The sequence below is a fragment of the Ursus maritimus genome, unplaced genomic scaffold, assembly GCF_017311325.1.
Source record: "Ursus maritimus isolate PB19 unplaced genomic scaffold, ASM1731132v1 scaffold_21, whole genome shotgun sequence".
Lineage (NCBI taxonomy): Eukaryota > Metazoa > Chordata > Mammalia > Carnivora > Ursidae > Ursus > Ursus maritimus.
In genome coordinates, this window is record NW_024424564.1 from 46,697,612 (window position 1) to 46,719,438 (window position 21,827).

Genomic DNA, 21,827 nt, shown 5'->3' on the forward strand with positions numbered 1-21,827 from the left:
CCTACACGACACGCCGTTATTACCCACAGTCCGTCGTTGACGGTAGGGCTCCCTTCTGCTGGCGTACATTCTGTGGGTTTGGACAAATGTATGATGGCATGTGTCCACTGTTATGCAATCATGCAGAGTATTTAGCTGCCCTAAAACCCCCCTTGTCTTTGGCCTTTTTATTTTATTTTTTTATATTTTAAAGATTGTATTTATTTAGATGACACAGAGAGACAGCAAGAGAGAGAACACAAGCAAGGGGAGTGGGAGAGGGAGAAGCAGGCTTCCCGCCAAGCAGGGAGCCCGATGCGGGGCTCGATCCCAGGACCCTGGGATCATGACCTGAGCCGAAGGCAGACGCTTAATGCCTGAGCCGCCCAGGTGCCCGTCTTTGGCCTTTTTATATTACTATTTTTGGTCCAGTATCAATTTGCACACCTTTGATTTTATCTGATAACTCAGCAGAGACACTAAAGATCTTTAAACCAGAGTTCTATTTTCTTCATCTTTTTTTTTTCCCCCTTAGGGGATAACTTTGAGAGAGATAAAGGGTTTATAATAGAAGTCAAGAATATGTTTATACTCTTGTTAACCATTTAATTACTTTTCCATAGATACTTCTATTCGTTTTACTTTACTCTCTTTGAAGTTGTTTACCTTTTAAAAGCTTTACTGCAATATAATCGATAGACAAAAAATTGCATATATTTAACGTATACATTTTGGTGAAGTAGACTATTTACTTTTTAATCAAGATTTTATAACTCTACTGAGTACTTTAGTTATTTTCTCTTGCATGACATTTTTTCCAAATAGAAAAACCATCCGTCGTCTGGAGATGAAATTTTAAAACCTGCTTCAATATCTGTAAGGGACAGACTGAAAGTTATGAGTGGGTGACTAGAGGGCCATGCTTTTATTTTCTCCCGTATGTTCATTCAACATGTGTTTATTGAGCACCTACTCTGTCCAAGCATTGTCTAACTGAGCCTGGAAAATTTCTCTTAAAGCGCTCTCACATTAAAGCACTAGGCATTTTGGCTTGATAGCTTCATTTTTCTCCCCTAGATACCTTTGGAATTCCTTATCTTCGCATCATATAAATATTTTATAATCTCTTGAATTTAAAACAGAGCCTTCATGGAATTTGCTAGACTTGATGCCTTTTGTCCTTTAATACCCTCCGGAAGTAGAGTAGAGCCCATCCAACCTCGGTGCAGCCACGCCAGCACTGAGGAGCTGGGGGCCCGAGGGGACGCTGTTGCTTCAACGCCACCAAGCCTGGGTCTCCGTGGCTTCTCAGAATCTTCTTGAGTTTTTTCCTCCTCTCTCTCGATTCCACATGGGGGCAGCTTCTCAGAAGGGATGATCGCTGGGCAAGCTGGAGTTTATACGGAAAGCGCACCCACTGAAAAGAGCACCCATTCTCCTGTCCACCCTGCACCGAGTAGTTTTCTCTGTTACCCTCCCCAACCTAGTCACGTTTGGGGCTTTCGCTTCGTGGAGCCTCCAACACCTGGTTCTGGGGCAAACTCACTCTGAGGCCTCAGAGCTCACAGAGCAAGGACACCCCCCCACCCCCCCCCCACCCCCGGTCTCAGATAGATTAGAAACGGAAGCTGATCAGGCAGGGCTCAAACTCAGAAACACTAACTCTGGGGTAGAGAACTTTGGTTTCCTGTGAGTCTATTGCTCAGAACTGCTAAAAACAAAAACTCGACTTACTTTATGGGTCTGATTTTTTTTTGAAGATTGTATTTATTTATTTATTTGAGACAGAGAGCAAGCATGAGCAGGGGCAGAGGGAGAGGGAGAAACAGACTCCCTGCTGAGCACGGAGCTGGACATGGGGCTCGATCCCAGGACCCCGAGATCATAACCTGAGCCGAAGTCAGACGCTTAACCAACTGAGCCATCCAGGCGCCCCTAGGGGCCTGATTGATTCTAATGACATTGGCAAAAGCCATAGACAACAGCCCCAAGGCCCAAGCTCATAATTCTTTTTTTTTTTTTTTTAAGATTTTATTTATTTGACAGAGAGACAGCCAGGTAGAGAGGGAACACAAGCAGGGGGAGTGGGAGAGGAAGAAGCAGGCTTCCAGCGGAGGACCCTGATGTGGGGCTCGATCCCAGAACGCTGGGATCATGCCCTGAGCCGAAGGCAGATGCTTAACCACTGCGCTACCCAGGTGCCCCCCAAGCTCATAATTCTTTTATTCTCCAAAGCCTCTGAGGAGTTTCAGCGTAGTTCCCAAGTGGGAGGCAGGCTGAAGGCAGAGCACAGGTCTGGTGAGCAGAGAACCCTCTTCCTTTCCTTTTGGCTAGCTCAGTTGGGGCTCAGCACCTGGTCATCTCTTTCAGGCTTCCCTCGGTTCAGTTCCGTCATTAGAGACCCAGCTCCCTTTGTCCATTTAGATGAAGTCAGTCCTGTTGAAATAAACATCCAGGGGAGCTGTGGGGTCTTGGGTTTTGATGCCCTTACATACGGGAGGGGAGAGGTGTGCCCAGATTCCGTCTGGTTGCTACCTTTCAACAGAGGTGTCATGTTAAATCCTAACAACTACGGCTACCCATTATTAAGCAGGACAATGAACCGGAACTAGGGACTTTCACAGCTTAGAGGTTATCTTTGTTGAATGTGGCAGCAATGCCTGAAGTCTGGGCGTCTTAGAAGTGACATTTGTGTGGACGTTTACATTGGCCTTTCTGGAATTGTAGAGGATGTTTCTTCCTTCTGATCTTGCTAAGAGCTCTTTTACTGACAGCTAGGATGGCCTAGAGCGTTCAAGGCTAAGTGCTGGAACCCTCTTCGCTACAGAGGGGGAGGAACAACGGGCCTGGGAAATCCCAAACTCACCATGTGGACAGGAAAAGGGCAGAAGGAATGGGATATGGGGGCACATAACACTCTGCATCTCCCCTCCCCACTTCGTGGGGTGCGTGAGACAAAGTGGGATGGTCAGGTGCTTGGCATCTGGAACACAGGAAGTGCTCGATAAATGTTTGCTGTTATGATCACGTGTGCACAGTGCCTGGTATACAGTAGGTGCTCAATAAATCTTAATTCCCACAAGGACCAGTCTAACATTTGTCTAGGGGTGAGTGGTGGGCTGCCCGTGGTCAGAAACAGGAAGTACTGAGTGAGACAGGAGGCAGTCAAGGCCAAGGCTAAGCCCTCCACCCGTGCTTACCCTTTTCCTCACTGCATCACCCCTTAAGGCAGATCGATTAGAGCGGTCGACCATCCTCATTTTTCAGAAGGGGAAACTGAGAACCTGAAAGGGTCATCCCTTACTTAGGGATGACGAGCTCATGGCGGGCCCCCCAATCCCCCACATCTCCCGTTGAGGGCGGGAGCAGAGGACTGGGATGCTGGGAGTGGGACAGCCCCAAGGGCCCTCAGAGGGGTGGCTGCATTTGCTCATAGGAAGTCCGAGGCACCGGGGGCCTTCCAGGCCCGGGACGAGGGGCGGTCGCAGCGGCCCAGCCAAGGTCAGAACCAACTTCTCCGAAGACAGTCCAGCCCTGCCCTCAGCAGGGAGGTGAGCACCGCCAGTCTGCCCCGGGCCCCTGCAGCCCCGAGAGGTGGGCCACTGCTTCTCTCCTCCCCCAGGTGCCAGGCAGGGGTGTTGGGAAGGGAGGTCCTTTATGAAAGGGCCAGAGTCCCTAATCATGGGCATCCAGCTTCCCTTCTCCCAAAGAGCCAGCAGGTCTTGACACAATTGAGAAGGACCCCACATTAGTCCTTTGAAGATGGCCCCTCCATGCTGTTGCCACGCCGTCTTGAAAAGTTTGCAGGGAAAGCCCCAGATGCATCATTCTGGCTTTAAGGCCTATCTCTCCCAGGGTGGGGATTTGTATTTTTAAAGAAACTCTTAGAAAGCAAGGCCCGACCCAGAGGAGTGGGGTGTTGGTGGAAATTCCGGCACCTGATAGCATAGCTTGGAATCAATATCTTGGCGGCGGGAGGAGGAAAGTAAGCAGCGTTTTAAAGATGTCTTTCTGAAAGTGAGGAGACTGGGTGAAAGAGAAGAGCTGACACCCCCCCCCAGGAGGGACATCAGGGAGCCTAGGTACTTTGTGACCTGCTATAATCCAAGCTGCTGTGAAGACACAGCCTGCCTCTCCCCAGGCCTGGTGAAGACCAGTCTGTCCTAGAGCGAGACCACCCAGTCAGGGTCCTGGAACCTCATGCAGCCCCCCCACCTCATCCTCAGGTAACCAGGCCCCTTGTGAAGCAGGCAGAAGCGGCCCGGCGGAGCCAAGCAGAACCCCCTCATCCCAGGAGCCCCGAGAGGCGGCCTGAAGGGGACCGGCGGCTCCAGGGGTCCTCGCTGCCCCCAAGGACATCAGCCAGGACCCCTGAGAGGGAGCGGCGGACAGAGAGACCACTGGAAAGTGGCCGGGTGGGCCCAAGACAGCCTCTGGGGGGGTGGCAGAGTCAGGAGGGGGCTCCAGAAACCCAGGGCCCTCACGGACATCTGGAGAGAGGGTACAGCAGCCGGCAGGAAGGCCCAAGCCTGGGGGAGCCCAGATGGGGGGTTGCCAGAGCCCCAGAGGGAACTTCGAGGGGCCCTCTCAGGGAGTCCGAGGAGAGCTGGGGGCAGCTGGGTGGCCCCACCAGCCACAGGGGGCAGGCAGAGGCCTGGGAAGAGCCCCCCAGTGATGGGTTGCGGGAGTCCCCTGACAGGCCAGCTCAGCGAGGCTGGGGAAGCCTGCAGGAGGTTCCCTGTGCTCACCAGCCGAAGAGCCCCCCAGAGAACTCCAGGGTAGGCCCAGCAGAGTTCTTGAAATCCCAGAGGCCTGAAACACCCACCGCCAGGAGCTGGGAGGCTGAGGGAACGTGTCCACACCTGCACAGCCCTGAGAGGCGACCCGAACTTGACTGGAGAGACCTCATGGGCCTTCTCGGGGCGCCCAGAGAGGGGGCCTGGGCCCGCACGGAGGAGTCGACGCTCACCTCCCACCTTCCCAGGTTGGACTGGGAAGGCCTCCTGGAGCTCCTGCAGGCCCAGCTGCCCCGCAGAGACCCAGCTGGACACTGGGGTACCCCGGCCCCGGCTTCAGGGCCAGAGGTGGGTTCCCCAGGCACAAACGGGGCCCCGGAGCTTGAGCGACAGGGCCAGCCTGCCAGCTGGGAGGAGTCCACCCCGGTCAATGGACAGAGCCCTGGACAGTGGCCCCAGAGCTCCGCCCAGCCACCCAGCCCTGCCTGCACCTCCACCCAGTGGCCAAAGACCAAAGTGACGAGTGGACCAGAGACCTCAGCTATGGCTGGTCTGGAGGAGATGGGTCAGCTGGGGGGCAGGAGCCCTGCAGAGGATCCCAGCTTGCCAGAGTGGGAGGTAAGTCCGTCTCACGTGCAAGGGGCAGCCTGAAAATCCGCCCCACCCAGACCAGTATCCTTAGAAAAGGCCTCCCTACGGCTCCTGCACACCTTCCAAGGCTCAGCCCCAATCCTCCCTTCTGACCGACACTTTCGCAACCACCAACCTGGACAGCAGTGATAACGACCCACACTTTTTGATGACCAGCGTTTACTACCAGCTAAGCACTGGTCTGAATGTTTTCTGGTATTTTCCTCATTTAACCTCCGTAGCAACCTGATGAGAAAGGCACCGTGTATTTGCAGATCAGGAAACTGAGGCACAGAGAGGTTAAGCTACTTGAGATCACACAGCTAGTGAGGGCTGGGGCAGGGGGGGGGCCCCGGGACGGCTCAGCGCAGACCACCCCAGGGCTTCAAGCAAGGTGCTCTGCCCAGGGCCCTCCCCCTTCCCGGCTGCACAGGTCCTGCTTCCTGTGGCCTCTGGTGGCTCCTACCTGACCCTGGCTGGGACTGCAACCAGTGTGGTCAGGTCCCCTCCCCCCTGCCCTATTCGAAGTTCCTCAAAGTCCAGGCAGCTTCACTTACCCCTTTCTGGCCCCTCCAGCTCCTCTTAGGCACAGAGAAGAGGTTGCAACAGGGCCCGTTGGGTTGAGCGGGCTGCTAAGCCAGGCTGTTTAAAGGAGGGCCCGTGGACAAGGTAGGCCCAGGGCCTGGCACGGAGGAGGAGTTCACCAGGTCTCTTCCCTGCCTCCTTCGCCCCAGGGCCACAGTCATGGAGTCAGGGGTCCTCGAGTGCTGCCTGGAGCCTCTGCCTGAAGATGGTGGCTGGGGAGGGTTCTGGAGGCTAGAGAGGGGCCAGCTGGCCTCAGCTCACTGGGAACAAGACATGCGCTTCGGGGCACGCAGCCTCTCTTGCCCTGTAAAATGGGACCAGCTGCTTCCCTCATAGGCTCTGCTGGGGTGACATGGAGACTCCGGCTTGTTCATCCAAACGCCCTCACTTCTTTGCTGTCCAGCCCAATGCCGTCTCCCTCCTGGACCACAGGGGAGCGTTTACGCTGTACTTGGTTTGCCATGCATGCCTTAGCCTGATGGAAGGCTCAGCCTCGTCGGCATTTGCCGGGGGTCACACAAGCGTAAGTTGTGAGAAATCAGATCAAAGCTTCAACTCCAAAGCCCCAGCTTTTAACTGCCATGTCGAGCCCAGGGCTGACTGGGGAGCCCCTTCCCCTGTATTTCCCTGAGGCTTTTACTACTTACTCTCCAATCGACTCAATGCACAGACACCAGAGATGCAGGGGTGAACCAGCTTGGTCCTGCCCTCCTGGCCAAAGGGGGATTGAGGAATTTGGAGCCCCACATAAAAGGCTATCAGGCTTGTCAGGGAGACAGATGGACCACAGGCAGCTCAAGGAGGAGGGGTGCTAGGTCCCGGTGGATGCTGGGACATGGCCGCCTGGCCTGGTCTACCAGAAAGATTCTTCACCTACACTTACTCCGTGGTGACAGTCCGGAGTCCCTGGAAAGTTAGCCATGGGCGCCAGGGAGGGGCGAGAGCTCCAGGAGCTTCAGGGCATTTCACGAATGACACCGCAGAGGCATTTACCAGGTTGCGGGGGCGCCAGTGGGTCACCCTCTATGCAAATCCTTGGCATGGCTTCCCCCTGGCCTTCCTGCCACTTCAAATTTGCTCTCTACCTTGCAGAGCTGGCTGCAGAGCTCCATGGGCGCATCTCCCTACCTTTGCACGTGCCTTTGCACGTGCCTTTCCCATTGCTTAGGATGCTCTTCCCTCCCCTCTTCCCTCACCAAACACTTATTCATCATTCAAGTCTTCAACCAGGTGCCCTGTTCTGAGATACCTTCCCTGAATACTCACTCCACCCCTAGGTTGGTCATGTTTCTCTTCTAGGCTCGGTGGTTCTGCTACCCTCCATCTGGCCACACTCAGTTGTCATTTGCCCCATAAGAAAGAGGAGCTCCCTGGGGGCGGGAACTGCACCTACTTTATCTCTGCACTTCTGGCCCCTGGTCCAGGACATGACACAAAGGAGGAGCTCAGTTCGATGGATGATTGATCAGTGAATCCATGAATGCTTGAATGCATGAATGCATGCAAGAAACAAATGGAAGATGGGTGGGTCAGTGGGTAGATGATGGATGAATGATGGACAAAGGATGTGTAAATGGGTGATGGACAGATAAATAGGTAAACATGATAAATGATAAGAAGATGTTGGGTGGAAAGTTAGAGGGGTGATGGTGGAACAGATAACGGGTGTTGGAGGGATGATGTTGCTTAGATGACAGATAAGGTGATGAACTGATGGATGGATGAGTAGAATATGGACGGATGGATGGTGTGTGGAAGGGTAAATGTGGAATATGGATGATGGGTGGTGAATGAATGTTGGATGAGTAGACGGATGATGGATGGATGGATGGATGGATGGATGGATGGATGGATGATGGATGGATGGATGGATGGATGGATGTTGGATGGGTTGAGAAAGGCTACATGGCTGTAGGATGGATGGATAGATGATGGGTAGAGGATGGATGCATGAGTGGGATAATGGATGTTGAATAGGTTAGTGAGTGGATAATGTAGGGGAGACATTGGTTGGTTAGATGGATAGTACGTGGATCTATTGATGTTGGATGCTAGATGGATGTTGGATGGATGGATAATGAATGGATGGATAAGAAGGTGGATGCCTGAATGGAACCTGGGATAACCTGGGCTAAGCTGTGTTCTTTCTTATCTCTAGTTCCAATCAGAGGAGCCTGAGGAGTCAGAACCAAGCAAAGGCCAAGACTCACTGACCAACCAGAAGCAGGCAGACTCGGTAGTTGGGTCACGGGTGTGGGCATATAGGGAGGTGAAGGGAAGGGAAATCAGGTGGGAGGTGGGCTGAGGTCTTCTGATGAGCTCTAGCGTCATCCAGCCCAGGGTTGGCTCTGTCATGGGGTCATCTGCGTGCATGGGACGGCCTCAAGAGGAGGGGCTCCAGAGGAGCTGGACAGCAGAGCCACCTTCTGGCTTGGGGACCTGAGCAGGTAAATGAGCCCAGGGTCAGAAGCCCACGGCTCTGCTTTTGACTTGCCAGGATGCCCTGAAAAGTTACTCCCCTTTTCTGGGCAAATGGCAGTTTGACCCCGATGGTGTCTGAAGGCAAGGACCTTCTGGTTCTGGAGGGCTGGCCAGGTGGGGGGAAGGGGTAGGGATTCCAAGAGCTGGAGCCAGAGAACCACTGAAGAGGGACGAGGAGGTGCTGCCGTCTGCTGAGCCTGGATGGTCTCCAGGGTCCGGGGCGGGAGAGATATGTGCAGGGGGTGGGACCCAGTGAGGCTGCTGGGAGGCCTGGCTGCAGCTGGAGCGCAGGGCTGCGCCCCGCCCCTCCCCGCAACCTGCCAAACAGACTGTTCTCATCACCCTCGGCCTCCAGAGAGGTGAGGTCAGAGCTGACAGCCTGGGGCAGCGGGAGGCAGGGAGAAGGAGATGGGCTGCTCGGGGCTGTGCTTTCCTCATCCTGCTCTCGTTCTGCTGTTTCCCTGCTGCCGCCTGAGAAGCCAATTGGGGGGGGGGGATGCATCCGTCTGGCAGCCTGGAACCCCCAGTCTGGCCCTGCCGCTAATCAGAGCGGGGGTGGGGGGATTCTGCCTTTCACTGTGCACATGAGGAAACAAGTCATCCCAGGTCGCACAGCTAGGCAGCGGCTGACCTCCAGCTAGAACCTGGGGCTCGGGATCCCCCTCCCGCAGTCCCTCTGCCACCTGAACATTGCTTCCTGGCTCTGTCTGATTTCCCGCGTGGCCTCGCACAGTGGCATCAGGATTCTCATTGCTTGGTGGCCAGTCTTCCCGTCTATGACATGGGAGGGGACAGAGGACAGGTCACTAAAGGCGCTGCCAGCTCTCACAGGGGCTCTGGCGACTTTGCTCTTCCTCTTTCTGGGTTATTTCTTCATACTTCCTGGGGCCAGAGTTTTGTGAACAAAGAAGATATAGCCATGTAGGGGTCCCTCTCTAATCACCACCAACATGGAAACCTCTCAATCCGGCCCCAGGCAACCTGGATTGGACAGAGCTAATGACTCTCTCGTTCGCTCATTCATTCACTCATTCATTCACTCACGTACATTTAGCCAGCACCTTCTGCATGCCTGGGTGTGGGTCAGAAGTATGTTGGAGTGCATGGAGTTCCTGGTCCAGTGGCCAGGTCCATGCTGGGGGAATGCGGTGGCAAGGTGGGGAGCAGTCCTTCCCCCAAAGCCTTCCTGGGCCGGTGCTTTGATGCTTTATGTCCCACTGCCAGAGGATCTCTGGACTCTGAAGAGTAGGGACACCTGGACTCTGTCTTACCTCTCTGCCAGTAAGCTGCTAAGGGACTTTGGGCAAATGCCTCTGCTCTGCCGGGGCCTGTCTCCCCAACAAGGATGACTGCAAAGGGGACACATTTGGAGGCTCTGCCTGGGGCGGCTGTAGAACTCCATGATTCATTCCTTTCATAAAACGGGGAGAGTAAGGCAGATGGGGGCACTTGTGTGACCGTTGGTGCCAGACGGTTGTTGCCATGGGGAGGATGGACCCAGAGTTTCCACATCTGTAGGTGTTTCAAGAGAAACTGGAAATATGTGGTTATATGTTAATCTCTTGATTCTTTAACACCGGAACCTAACTCACAATGCAGGCTGAATACACATTTGGGGGCTGCACGTGCCCTCCCACTGGCCGCCTGTGGTTTGACTTTAGGGTGGTGAAGCGCCCCGGGAGCCCTACCAGCCAAACACCCCATAGTGTGAATGAGTTAACAAGCTCTTTTCTTGGCAGCTCTGTGAGACTAGATGTGAACCCTGGGCCTTCAAGGTGGGCACGGCAGAATAGGCAGGGAATACTGTAGTCAGGGACCCCCCCCATCCCACCAAAAGGGACCTGGGGGCCAACACTGGACCCTGTTTGACAGGCAGACAAGAGGCCAGCGGAGGGCAAGGCGGGGAGCCCACTCAAGGGCCGACTGGTGACCTCATGGCGGATGCCCGGGGACCGTCCCACGCTGTTCAATCCGTTCCTGCTGTCTCTGGGGGTCCTCAGGTGGCAAAGGGTAGGCTGGCTCCAGTGGGGTGGGAGGGATGAGGGTGGGAGAGAGGGGGAGGGGACGTTGAGGACGTTGGCGTTAGTCAAAGGAGAGAGAGTGGGGGCTGGGGGGGATTTGGGGCTCCCCCATGAGAAAGGAGAGAGAGAAGCACGGTCCTAAGGCCCCGTGGTCTCTGCAAGTGAGTGGGATTTCTCACCTCCAGGACAGGGCCGAGGCTGTTTTCAGTTTTTGGGGTGAGGCAGGGATTGAATAATTTACAAGGCTAAGAGCTCCTAATCAGCAGCTGGGCCAAGGGCAACCAGGCTGGGGGGGAGGGAGAGAGGGATGGCCTGCGGGGGCGGGGGGCTCTGGGATTGCAAAGTGTGTCTCAGACCTGGGCCTGAGCCAGTTTCACAAACATCTGGCATTACGTAACCTACCCCCCTGCCCTGAGAGGGCTGTAAACACTCAGGTCTCTGGTTCAGGGTTTCCTCAAGGGCAGGGAGGGGAGGCAGCTGTGACTTGCTCCCTCCTGCCCCCTTCACAGCAGAGACAAGCGAGCCTGGCCTCTCCAGGGGCCATTGGCTGGCTCGAGGGCTCTCTTCTCTTAGTGACAGGCTGACTCTTGTACTCTCTTTGGCTCTCGGTCCAGCACTAGGCGGGGCACGTTAGGGACACTACACCCGTTTTGCAGATGAGAGAAGGGAGGCTCGCGGAGGCGAGCTGACTTGCTTGCGTTGCACAGCTAGGGTTTAGAGGAGCCAGCCTCTTGCTGATTTTCCTCATTCCTAGGTGCGAGGATGGCTGCAGCTAAGCACCCCCAAGCCTCAGTGGCCACATCTGCGTAATGGGGAGAAGTCTATAGCAACACTCAGGGCTGCAGAGAGAGCTCAGGGAGATGAGGATGAACAGAGGTGTGATGGTGAGGGGTGGGCGGCGTCCAAACACTACCTTTCCTGGCCATGTCATGATTTCCTCTCTGCTGCTTTTGGGGGATAAGGCACTGGGGTGATCGGACAAACATGGTTATCTGGGGAGGGTGGTACCTTTAAGCCCTGGGCGGGATTTACCTTATCGCACTAACTAAAGGTCGCCCACATGAAGCGCGTCTGGTAGGAGGGAGCAGGTAAGTCCCTGGCGGAGAGGAGGGCAGAGAAATGGGCAGAAGGACTCTGGGGTAGCGGTGCTTCTGCGGCTAACAGGCGTGTACCGGCATCTCCCTGGTGCTCAGCTCTGTGTTCCATGCGTGACATCGAACCTGATCGCATTTAATCCTCACCACCAGGCATACTAAGTACGGTGCATACTGTCCATTTTACAAATGAGGAAATGAAGCTCAGGGAGGAGAGAAACCACTTGTTCTAGGTCACCCAGGGGGCACAGCTGAGATTTGAACCCTGCTCAGGCCAAGCGCAGAGCCCTCCCGCCTGTCTGCATCCTGATCTCCAAGCCCTGCTTGTGGCCCCGAGCATCTCCACTGATTTTGCCCATTAGACAGATGTGGCCGTGGAGGCTCTGAGCCGGCAGCTGTTTTCTCATGTGGGAGGGAGGAAAATCAGGAGCTACGGGATGGACCTGCCGGCGGGGCTCCCAGACAGTTACTTAGAGCAGCTTCAACATCTCTTGGGTTGGAGAGTGAAATCTGTCCAAGGTCAAGAGCCAGGAAGCCTGGGCTTGAGTTCTGTCTCTGTCACTAACGTGTATGGCTTTGGGCCATCATCACCCTCTCTGAGCCTCATGGTGCTATCCTTAATAGAGTAACGCTTTGAGATGGATAACCCCGGAGTTTGGCGGCCCTGGGTCCCCGGGTCTGTGCCATCTCTGTCCTGACCAGGACACTTTGTGGTAAGGGAGTCATTCCTTCGTTTGTGCATGCATTCATCAGACCGAGGTTTACTGAGGACCTACTGTGGGCTGAGGCCCTGGACTGGCCTCCAAGATATAGACAAAAACACTCTGTCTCTGCCCACAAGAAGTTCAGTGTGGTGAGGACACTGACATGTAACTGGTAAGAACACAGTGCGGTCATCACTTTAGTGGCTGAATGTACAGATGCAGGGAGCCCTGGACCAGGAGGTTCTCTCTCTGTGCTGGGGGCATTTTGGCTTCCATTGGACTGAGACCTACCTAGAGGGTGAGAAGGAATTTTCCAGGCAAACAAACATTTGGAGAGAGGGGAGGGAGGGGCGGGAGAGAGAGGGAGAGTGTATGTGTGTGTTGGGGCACCGAGGACAGGAAGAGAAGTGTTCCAGACCCAGCAGGGAACACATTGTGCAGTCCCATCTGAGGTGCACAGGACCTGGCTTATTCTGAGCATTCCCAGTGGCTCAGTGTTCTGTACCCCTAGCATGTAAAATGTGTGTGTACAACGATGGGGGACAACAGGCAGGGGTCAGATTATGATGGCCGCTGTCTGCCTGGCACAAGAACGCAGAGCTGCTCTTCTGGCACTGGGGAGGTGTTGAACTTTGAGCAGGGAAGTGATCTGATCGCTGGCTTGAGGGTACTACAAGAGGAGTCCCAGAGGCCAGGAAAGCAGCAAGGAGGCTGGTGCTCTCAGGGGCCACTGGGCCAGGGCACCGGGGGCAGGGGAGGTCTTCTGTTTATTCACTCACTCTACCAAGGACCAAGTGCCTGAGTGAGGTACGGGGGTACAGTGGGAAAACTCAGCACCTGGAAGCAGGAAGGCCACTGTCTAAAGGAAGATAGGCTGGGTTTTGGCCTCATTCCTCAGGGTGGAGGAGAGGCACCCAGTGGGAAATGTGGGGAAAGAACTTCAGCTCCCTGGGCCTCTTTTTCTTTATCTGTGAAATGGGGAGAGTAATTATAGTTATGACAGCAATAATTTTTGAACTCCAAACTGAGATGGCAGAAAATGGGAATGGTAATTACGCCAAGCTCCCCAGCACCACCCTCCCCGACATTAGCTAACTAGGGGTAAACGGGTTGTTCTAGGTGCATTACTTAATGAACACTTAATCCTTACAGGAACATCACGAGATAAGAGCATTATCCCCTTTTACAGAGGGTGAAGTTGAGGCCCAGAAAGGTTGAGTACTGTGCTTAAGGTAACACAGGGTTTGAATCACAATGCCACACAAGCTACCACGGCATCTTCAACAAATTCCACAAGGTTCTTCAACAAATTCCACAAGGTCCGTCCTCTGCTGCAAGGCTCAGATGAGCTCCTGCAGGGGAAAGGCCTCTTAAAAACTGCCAGGTGCTGGGAATGGGAGAAACGGGTGTACGCCTACATCCAAGAACCCAAAATGGGGTTCTTAAGCCGAGAAAGACCCACTTGTGAGGAGGGGCCATTTGGGGAATGCCCTACCATTCCAGAACTCACTTTGCTCTTAGATTAGGTGCTAGGAATCCTGTCTCTTCTTACTGTGACTTTGGGCAAGTCGGCTCACCTCTCCGAGACTCTGTTTTCTCATTGGTAAAATGGGGACAGGGACACCTCCCTGTCGGGTCTGTGGTGAGGCCGAAAACAGGCTACACAGGTAAGGAGCGGGGCTTGGCGAGTGGCAGCCGCTGAGTTGTTAGTACTGGGGGCATTGCCCACGACTCCGTCACACCCAGGCGCCGAGCCCTCAGTGGACCCATCGCTCCGTCCGGCGGCTCGCGGGAGCCACAGCAGGGCGACTGGGTGCCACACCCGGCTGCCCCTGCCCTGCACTCCCGCGCCGGGGCCGGAGCGAGTCACCTGCACGCTGGGTCCTTCCTTCCTCCAAGCGCCGGCGGCCGGAGCCCGGCCCTCGGCTCCCTCCGCCCCCATCCGCCGGCCCCGACCGCCCTCGCGCGCCCGTCCCGTCGCGGCAGGCCCCGCCCCCGGCCCGGCCCGCGCTCCCATTGGTCCGTCCGCGGCCCCCGCCGCTGTTTGTCCCGGCTTCCCCGCCGCCCATTGGCCCTCCCGGGTCCTCCCAGGAAGTTTGAAAAAAAAAAAAAAAAAGTTTTATGGGCGGATGGAAGGGGCCGGGGCAGCGCCGGGGAAGGGAAGGGCCGGAGGAGCGGCGGCGGGCGGCCGAGAGGGGCGGCGGCGGCGGCGGCGGCGGGATTCCCGCGCTGCTGGGCCCGGCCCGAGAGCCCTTTCCACCTTCCTGCCTCCTGCTCCCGCCGCCCCGGGGCGCCGCCATGACGGTGAGTGCCTCCCCGGGGCAGCCCTTCTGCGCCCCAGGCCGGGAGGAGAGCGACGGCCCGAGCCAGAGCCGAGCCGCTCCCCTCCTGGACACCCCCTTCACTTCCCGGAGGCGAGAGGAGGTCTCGGCCGGAAGACAGGGCGACCCCGGCGGCACAGGCCGGCCAGAAGGCCTCAGCTTACCCCAGCCCCCTCACCTTCCCGGGGCCAGGAGCCGGGGCGACCCCGAGAAAATGGGAACTCCCTGTCCTGGGCAGCCCCTTCCCCCCACCACCCGCAACTTTTGCGGGACTAGTCACGGACAATTTCGGATGGCCCTTTCCCACCTCCCCTCCAGCCCCCCTGATAATTCTCCCAAACTGCCAGACCTGTAGGGACTCCGGGGCCCCGGGCAGTGGGAGGAACGAAGATGGGCCTGGTCTGGGTCTGGGGTCTCGCCCAGGGCTGGAGAGAGGCGCTCCCCGGCTCGAATGGGTCGCGCAGACCCAGTCCTGGGAGGACTGCCTACCCGCGTGGGCGCGGGCCCGAGGTTGGGTGGGTGAGAAGGGGCCGCCCCGTCTCACCCTTTCCCGGAGCCCGTCCTGGGATTTTTGAAGCGGCGCGATGCCGTATTCTGCCCGGCTTGCCGCCTCACAGTGGCGTGGGGCCTTGGGTGGGGCCAGCCTACAAGTGAGGTGGGGGACACGATGGCAGAGATTGGTCTTTCTCATGGGGATGAACACTACCCAAGTCACATCGATACCTGTGCCTTAATGATCATATTGGGCCCCACAGCTGAGTTCACCATTATTCCCATTTCACAGTTGGATAAACTGTGGCATGGGGAGGGGGTTGTGGTGAGTTGCCCTAGGTTACCCTGAGCGTAAAGGAAGGAGTAACCTCTTTCCAGGTCGGTCTGGCCCCTTGACCGTGATGTTCTGGAAGGGAGGGGCGGGGCTGCTTTTGGTTTCTGGCTAGCGCCTTAGGGAGGCTCTGACAGCCTAGGGGGGGTGGGGTGATGGAGTTGAGCAGGGTGTGTTTGCGCATGCGCACGTCCCCTTTCCCCAGCTAGTGGAGACCCTGACAAGAAGTGGGCTGGGCTGCTGGGGCTTGGCCCTAAGGGCCCCTGCCCCCGTGAGCATGATGACCTAGCCGCTGCTTGGACTTCCTCGGCCTCCGCACATCCTGCCACCTCCCTGCTGGCTCTTCCTGTCGTCAGCAGCCTCCCTTTGGTCAGTGAGCTGAGAGGGATGTAGGGGGAGGAGCTGAGTCAGTGTCCTAGCCATCCACCCCCAGGCCCCCAGGCCCCCAGGCTTGGCGAGGGTGGTTGCATTGCCTACTGGGTGCCTGCCAGATCCTGAACTAGGTGCTTTCACGTTACCAGAGTTGATCCTTTAAGATTGATTATAACTTTCCATCTAACAGATGAGAACACTGAGGTGTAGAGAGGGGAAGTAACATGCCCCAGGTGACATAGTTGGACCCTGGCAGAGCCAGCATTTGTAGCTAGATCTGCCCCAGTTTTTTCTCTGGGACTGGGTAAGAAAGGTACACTGTTGCCTCTGTTGAGGAAGCGCATGGTGAAGAAGGGTGAGGCTGCGCCCAGCAGCCTTTGGGGGCACTTGGATATCCCTGTGGTGGGAGGGGGCTTCCAAAGGTAGGTGCCCTCCTGTGATTGTAGGACTTCGTCAGGTGGAAATGGACTAGGGGGAGGGAACAGTATAGACAACACACCCTGGTCATGTTTGGGGAAAGGTGAGAAGATAGAAAAGGGGCCTGGAAAGGAGGGCCTCGAAGGCCAGGAGAAGCAGTTTGGGCTTTCTTTGGGCACTGGGGAGCCAAGAACGGTCTTGGAGCAGAGAAGGGGCTCATGGTCACCACTAACTGTGTTTGCTGGGTTCATCGTGGCTGCCTTCATGCCTGAGCCTGCCCCAGCCTGGTGTCCCTCCTATGTCTTCACATCCTTTTCCTCTCTCCTGACCCCCAGCCCTGAGCTCAGAGATCTGTAGGGAGCGAGTGGTAAAGTTGCTATGGGTGGGTGAATGCTTAAAGGCTTCAGGAACCCAGGCCTGGGGTTCAGATCTGCTCCACCTCTTTTAGCCTTAGCCCCGTGCAGCCCTGCCCTTGGAGCCTCCTGCCCTAGCCGCTGCCAGGCATCAAATTATATACCTGTCCACTTGTTTATTGTCTGTCTGTTTCCTGAGTTCCACCAGGGCAGGGGCCACATCTTCCCTTCGCAGCTGATTTCCTGGCCTAAAACAGTGCCTGGTGCTTTAAAAAAAAAAAAAAATTGTTTTTCAACAAACATTCCCTTAGCCCCTTGGTCCTGGAGGGTGAACAGCGCATGTTCCTAACGGTGAGTTGCTTCTACTCTGGCCTGAGAGGGACAAGTGATTGGCTTCAAGATCGTCACAAATGCAGCAGAGGGTGTGGGAGGGCAGCTGGCATGGTGTGTGGTGTGTACTGGGAAAGGAGCCTTCTAGGTGGCAATTAAGCTGGTCTTAAGGCATGAGTAGGGGTTTGCCTGGTCCCCGGAGGAGGAGGAAGCCTGGTATTTATGCAGAGGACATGGGCTGCTGTAGAGGGCCTGGAGTCCTGATGTGCTGAGGATCAGAGAGCATATGTTGTGATGATATAAAAATGGGGCTCCCTACGCAAGGCTTTTGTGCCATCAGGCAGCTGGACCTTGTTTTGAAGCCCCCTGGAGCCGTCCCTGGAGGTTTGAGGCAGACTTTTGACACTAGGCCTTTTTGAGGGGGTCTGCCTGCCAAGAATGTGCTTAGAGGGGGGCCGTGTCAATGGTCCAGGCAGGTGGGAGGCAGTGCTGACCTGGGGCCGTGGCCATGACCAAAAGGAGGAGAGAGCTGGTCGGTCCTCCTGGAGGGACTAAGGGCGGGTGAGCTTCCTCAGGTGGAAGAAGGGTGCCGGGGCCGGAGGGGCCATGTGGGAAGGTACAGCCTGAGAGGTGTAGGCTAGCAGACCTTTTGACCCTGGACAGGGGTTCCCAGGTTACTGCAGGACCTTCCCTGCCAGCGGATTTAAAAATGTCACATTGGCAGCCTCCTCCCCCCAAGATCAGTGTGCCGTCTGGCACCGACATGGCGTGCAGTGTGTTGTACCCGCTTCTGGAGGGTCTCTAAGCTTCTCCTTAGCTCATCCAGTCCTCTCACAAAGCTTGGGGGAGGGCAGGACCTGTCCCCCCATCCTTTGCCACGTTAGGCAGCCAGAGCTCAGGAAGGGGATGTGATGTCCTCCCCCCGCACTACCTTCCCCCAGCCCTCTGCTTTCCAGGCAGCCCTTGGAGTCCCAGCCTGCCGTTCTAGCTGGGAGCCCTTGCTCAGCCCTGGAAGCCTATGGCTGATCTCCCCGCCCTGACCCAGTCTGATGGGCTGGGTCGTCAGCTCGTACCTTCCCAGGAGCTTTCCCTTGGACCAGCACAGTGATGCCAGCTTTGCGGCATCCCAGATAGCCTGGCTTCTCAGGGCCAGGGGGTGGGGGTGGAGACTGCCCCAAGACCAGGAGAGTGGTATTTATTCAGCGGGTTTTTGCTGAGGCCTAGTCACAGCGTGCCAGGCCTTGGGGTCCCTGGAGGTCCCAGTATGAATGGAGGTCACCCAGGTGATTTGGTGGCCCTGAGTGTAGCTGCCAGTCTTCGCTTAGCTTGGCACTACCCTGAGTCCTCCTCTGGCACTTGCGGGGAGCAGGGTAAGGACGAATGGAGAGAGACAGGGCAAACACAGCCCTAGGGTTTCCCAGCTCTTGAGCAGAGCCTGGGTCCCCTCCCTTAGACAGGTGTGCAGGGAGGGGCCGCCATGCAGGGGTGGGGCTACTGGCCTGCTGAGATCCAGGGGCTCTGGCCCCACAGCTGGGGCTCTGGATGTCCAGGCTGCTGGCCCAAGCCCCTCTTAGGCCACTTCCTCCACCTAAGGAAGAGGAGAATGGGGAGGAAGGTGGGTCAGGGGAGGTGGCCAGGTCAGGTGGCTCTGGTTTCCAGCTGCCATCTCTGCTGCCCACCCCACTGAGCCATGCTGCAGGCTCCTTCCACGCAACCAGACACCTTGGCCTGGTGAGGCTGTGATGCCGGTGCCGATAGGTGGGCTCAGAGCCATGGCAACAGGTGGCGGCCTCCTCCCTGCCCGCAGCCTGGCCCGCCCCACTCTCCTCCCTGCCCGTGGGCAGAAGCTGACACTCTGCCGAGGGGACCAGGACTTAGATGAGAGAGAAGTCTGCCAGTGGGCCGGGAGGGTCTAGTGGCTGGAGTCCACCAGACAGGCATGGCCAGAAAAAATGCCCAGATGAGTAGCTGCTTCATCTAGGTCGGGGGGAGGGGGGTACCTAGCTCACAGGCCTCTCTGGAACATGCTGCAGCTGGGAGCCCCCAGAGCCCGGGCCCGTGCCCCCCTGAGCAGCACCTGGCAGGTAGGGCTTGCCAGGACTGAGGTGCCGTCTTCCTGGCCCTTCCAGAGATCGGGAGAGCACCAGAGGCTCTCTGACCCCAGCCTGGGCCTGGCTCCATCTTTTAGGGTCTCCAGGAGGCACAGAAAGGGCAGGGCTGGTTAGAACACGGGAGGATCAGTGAGTGGGGCATCCCCCACTTAATGTAGGGGCATAAGGCGTTTTCCTGGTGAGCCTTCTGGCCTCAGCCGTGAGAGGAACTGGATAGTTTGCTCAGCCCTGCTGGTCCAGGCTGTTCTCAGCTCTGTGGGGTCTCTGTAGGCAGAGTTCTTCTGGCCCTTCTCTCCCAATCTTCGGGGAGAAGGGAGGCTGGGGGGGAGGGGAGCCTGGACATCTACAGTGGATGTGTCAGCCCCCCTGCCTACCGTCTTGGCTCTCAGAAATTGTTGGAGAAAGGGTCCAAGGCTGCCCCAGTGGCTGGGGAACCTGCCTGGATTTGGGGGTTACCTGGGCCCTCAGCCCCCCTTGCCTGGCTTCGCAAGACCTCAGTCGCACAGGACTCGGGGCAGGATGGGTGCAACACCACCCCCCCCAGCCCCGGTTGGCTCTCCACTGGGCCTAAATCACCTGCCTCCTCATCTTCCCACAGCCCGATCTGCTCAACTTCAAGAAGGGATGGATGTCGATCTTGGACGAGCCTGGAGAGGTAGGAGGGCTGCAACGAGAGGGGAGAGGTTGGCCTGGGCAGCTTCAGAGCCCCAGCAGGTCCCTGGGGGCAGCCCAGCAGGCTGAGCTGCTCCCACGGCTTGTCTAGGCTTCTGGAGAGCCTGGCCTCTGAGTGGAGAGGGCCCAGAGTAGGGACCCTGAGGGCCGGCATTTCTTGTGCAGTCACAGAGGGCCTTGGGCTGTGGGGGTGGACAGGCAGAGGCTATGTCATCTTAGCCTTCTAGAACAATCTGCAGGCATACAGGGCAGCAGGCGTAGAGCCCTCCTAGCCCCTCAGGCCCTACACCCCATCCCCTCGTGTCACCAAGAGCCCCTCGGCCCTCTCACCTCTTGATGACGCTGGCTGGGTCTGAGGGTCTGGTGTGGAAGGATTCAGAGAGATCAGTTGGCCTGAGACATTACACATTCCCAAAGATTCAGCCATGCAGGAACTGCTCCCTCCCCCCAGAAGTGGGCCTCAGAGCATAGGCTTTGAAGTCTCACCAGCCTGGGGCTCCGCCGGTTGAGCCACAGCTTCCCCTGGCCTCAGGAACCACATCTATGGAATGGGCATGATGGGTGATGATGATTCTTTCCAGGGTGGACAACAGGGCTGGAGAGCTCGAGCCGGGTAGGGTCCCTGCCAGAGCTCAGCTAATAACCCTTCCCTTTCTCTAACGTGTCCATCCTTGGAACCAGGAGGGACAGTGGCCTCTCGGTGGCTCTGCCCTTTCAGCTGCCAGGCTGGATGGAGTCTGGGAGCTGGAGCTGGCTTCCTGCCCACTCAGCCTGGGAGGGGACGGCTCCCCGCCCCTGTCCTGCATGCGCCCGTGGCTCGGGTCTGTGTGCAGCCCGCATGCCGGGGAGGGCCCAGAGCCAAAGGGAATCTCATTGTGTTTCCTACCCACATGTTTTATTCCCTCCAGCCCACAGCCTTCCGTTCCTGCTGCCTGCTCGCCTGTCCTCTGGTGGCTGCGCTCCAGGCTCACACAAGGCCTGGCAGCCTGCCAGTGACCCTTCCCAGCCTCCCCACCCAGGGTCTCTGAAGGGCAGAGATGATGAGCCCCACCCAGAACTGGCTGCTACTCATCTTCTTTCGCAGGGTTTTGGAATGTCCAGGCTGGAAGGGCTCTGGGAGTTGAGCCAGCCCAGCCCCTTGGTACACAGACAAGGGACAGGCCCACAGAGCTTCCTTCACTTCCCGGCCTAGTAGCCCCTTCGGGAGACCCAGGCCTGGAACTCGGGCTGCCTAAGGCCGTGGAACTCCACCTGGCTCCTATGTCAGCACCATAGATGAGGCTGCAAGGGCCGAAGAGCCCATTTGGCACAGAAGCCCTGCCTTGTATTGTAGAGGGACGGTTGAGGTCCTGCGTGGCAACTCGGGCCACTCTTAGGACAATCCCCAGTAACCTAGTGCTTGACCGTCTGCTAAGTGCCACGAGAGACATACGAGGGAGGGGTAGCTGCTTCTAACCTCACAAGAAGGCTTAGGGATTTCTTATTAGCCCTACTTGACAAGTCAGAAGAATGAAGCTCAGAGAGGTCGAGGTACCTGAACAAAGACACACAGCCAGCAAGGGATAAAATTATAACCTAGGTCTCTTGGGTACTAAACCCTATTTCTTGGGGGAGGCTGTGTGGAAAGAAGTCGAAAGTGTCATTCTGGCACATCCTTGAAGGCTTGCCATTTTCTTGAGGAAAGAAAACTAAGTATTTAGAATAATGTGGATAGACTTTGGTGATGTGGGGGAGCCCCAGGAGGGCCGAGGACTGGGTGGCATGTGCTGACCCTGCGAGTGGGTGGACCTCGACTGGCATTCCAGTGAATGGCCAGAAGCCCAGAGGGGGGCTGAACTTGGCATATTTCATATCAAGCTGTCTGGCGCCCTTCCTCTCCCCTCCCCTCTGCGGCCTGCTGACCTAACCCCAGCTGGAGCAGAGAGGCACTGCAGAAAGGGGCCCAGATCATAAATGCACAGATAACATCCTTGACAAGCTGAACACGTGTGTAACCAGCACCCAGCTCAAGGAACAGAATAGGACAAGCACTCAGACGCCTCCCCCCAGGCCACCTCCCAGTCCCACTCTGGGACCCTTGTCCTTGGCTACTGAGGTGATCCAGAGGGGTCTGGGGGAAAAGATGTGCAGAGCTCTGCTTCCTGACTTGCTAGACAAATTACCTTACACAGGCCACAACCCCTTCCCGGTCTGCACTG

The 21,827-nt window shown here is 56.8% G+C and overlaps 1 protein-coding gene across 1 annotated transcript in view; it reads left to right on the plus strand.

Annotated features, from left to right (window-relative positions):
- Positions 1-21,827, plus strand: part of LOC103676539 (TRIO and F-actin binding protein) — a 52,700-nt gene that overhangs the window by 15,805 nt on the left and 15,068 nt on the right. The window contains 6 exon segments of the mRNA XM_040637502.1: positions 3,416-3,530; positions 4,206-4,599; positions 4,630-5,333; positions 8,089-8,166; positions 10,284-10,421; positions 19,556-19,612. Coding sequence (XP_040493436.1) covers positions 3,416-3,530; positions 4,206-4,599; positions 4,630-5,333; positions 8,089-8,166; positions 10,284-10,421; positions 19,556-19,612 — 1,486 coding nt within the window.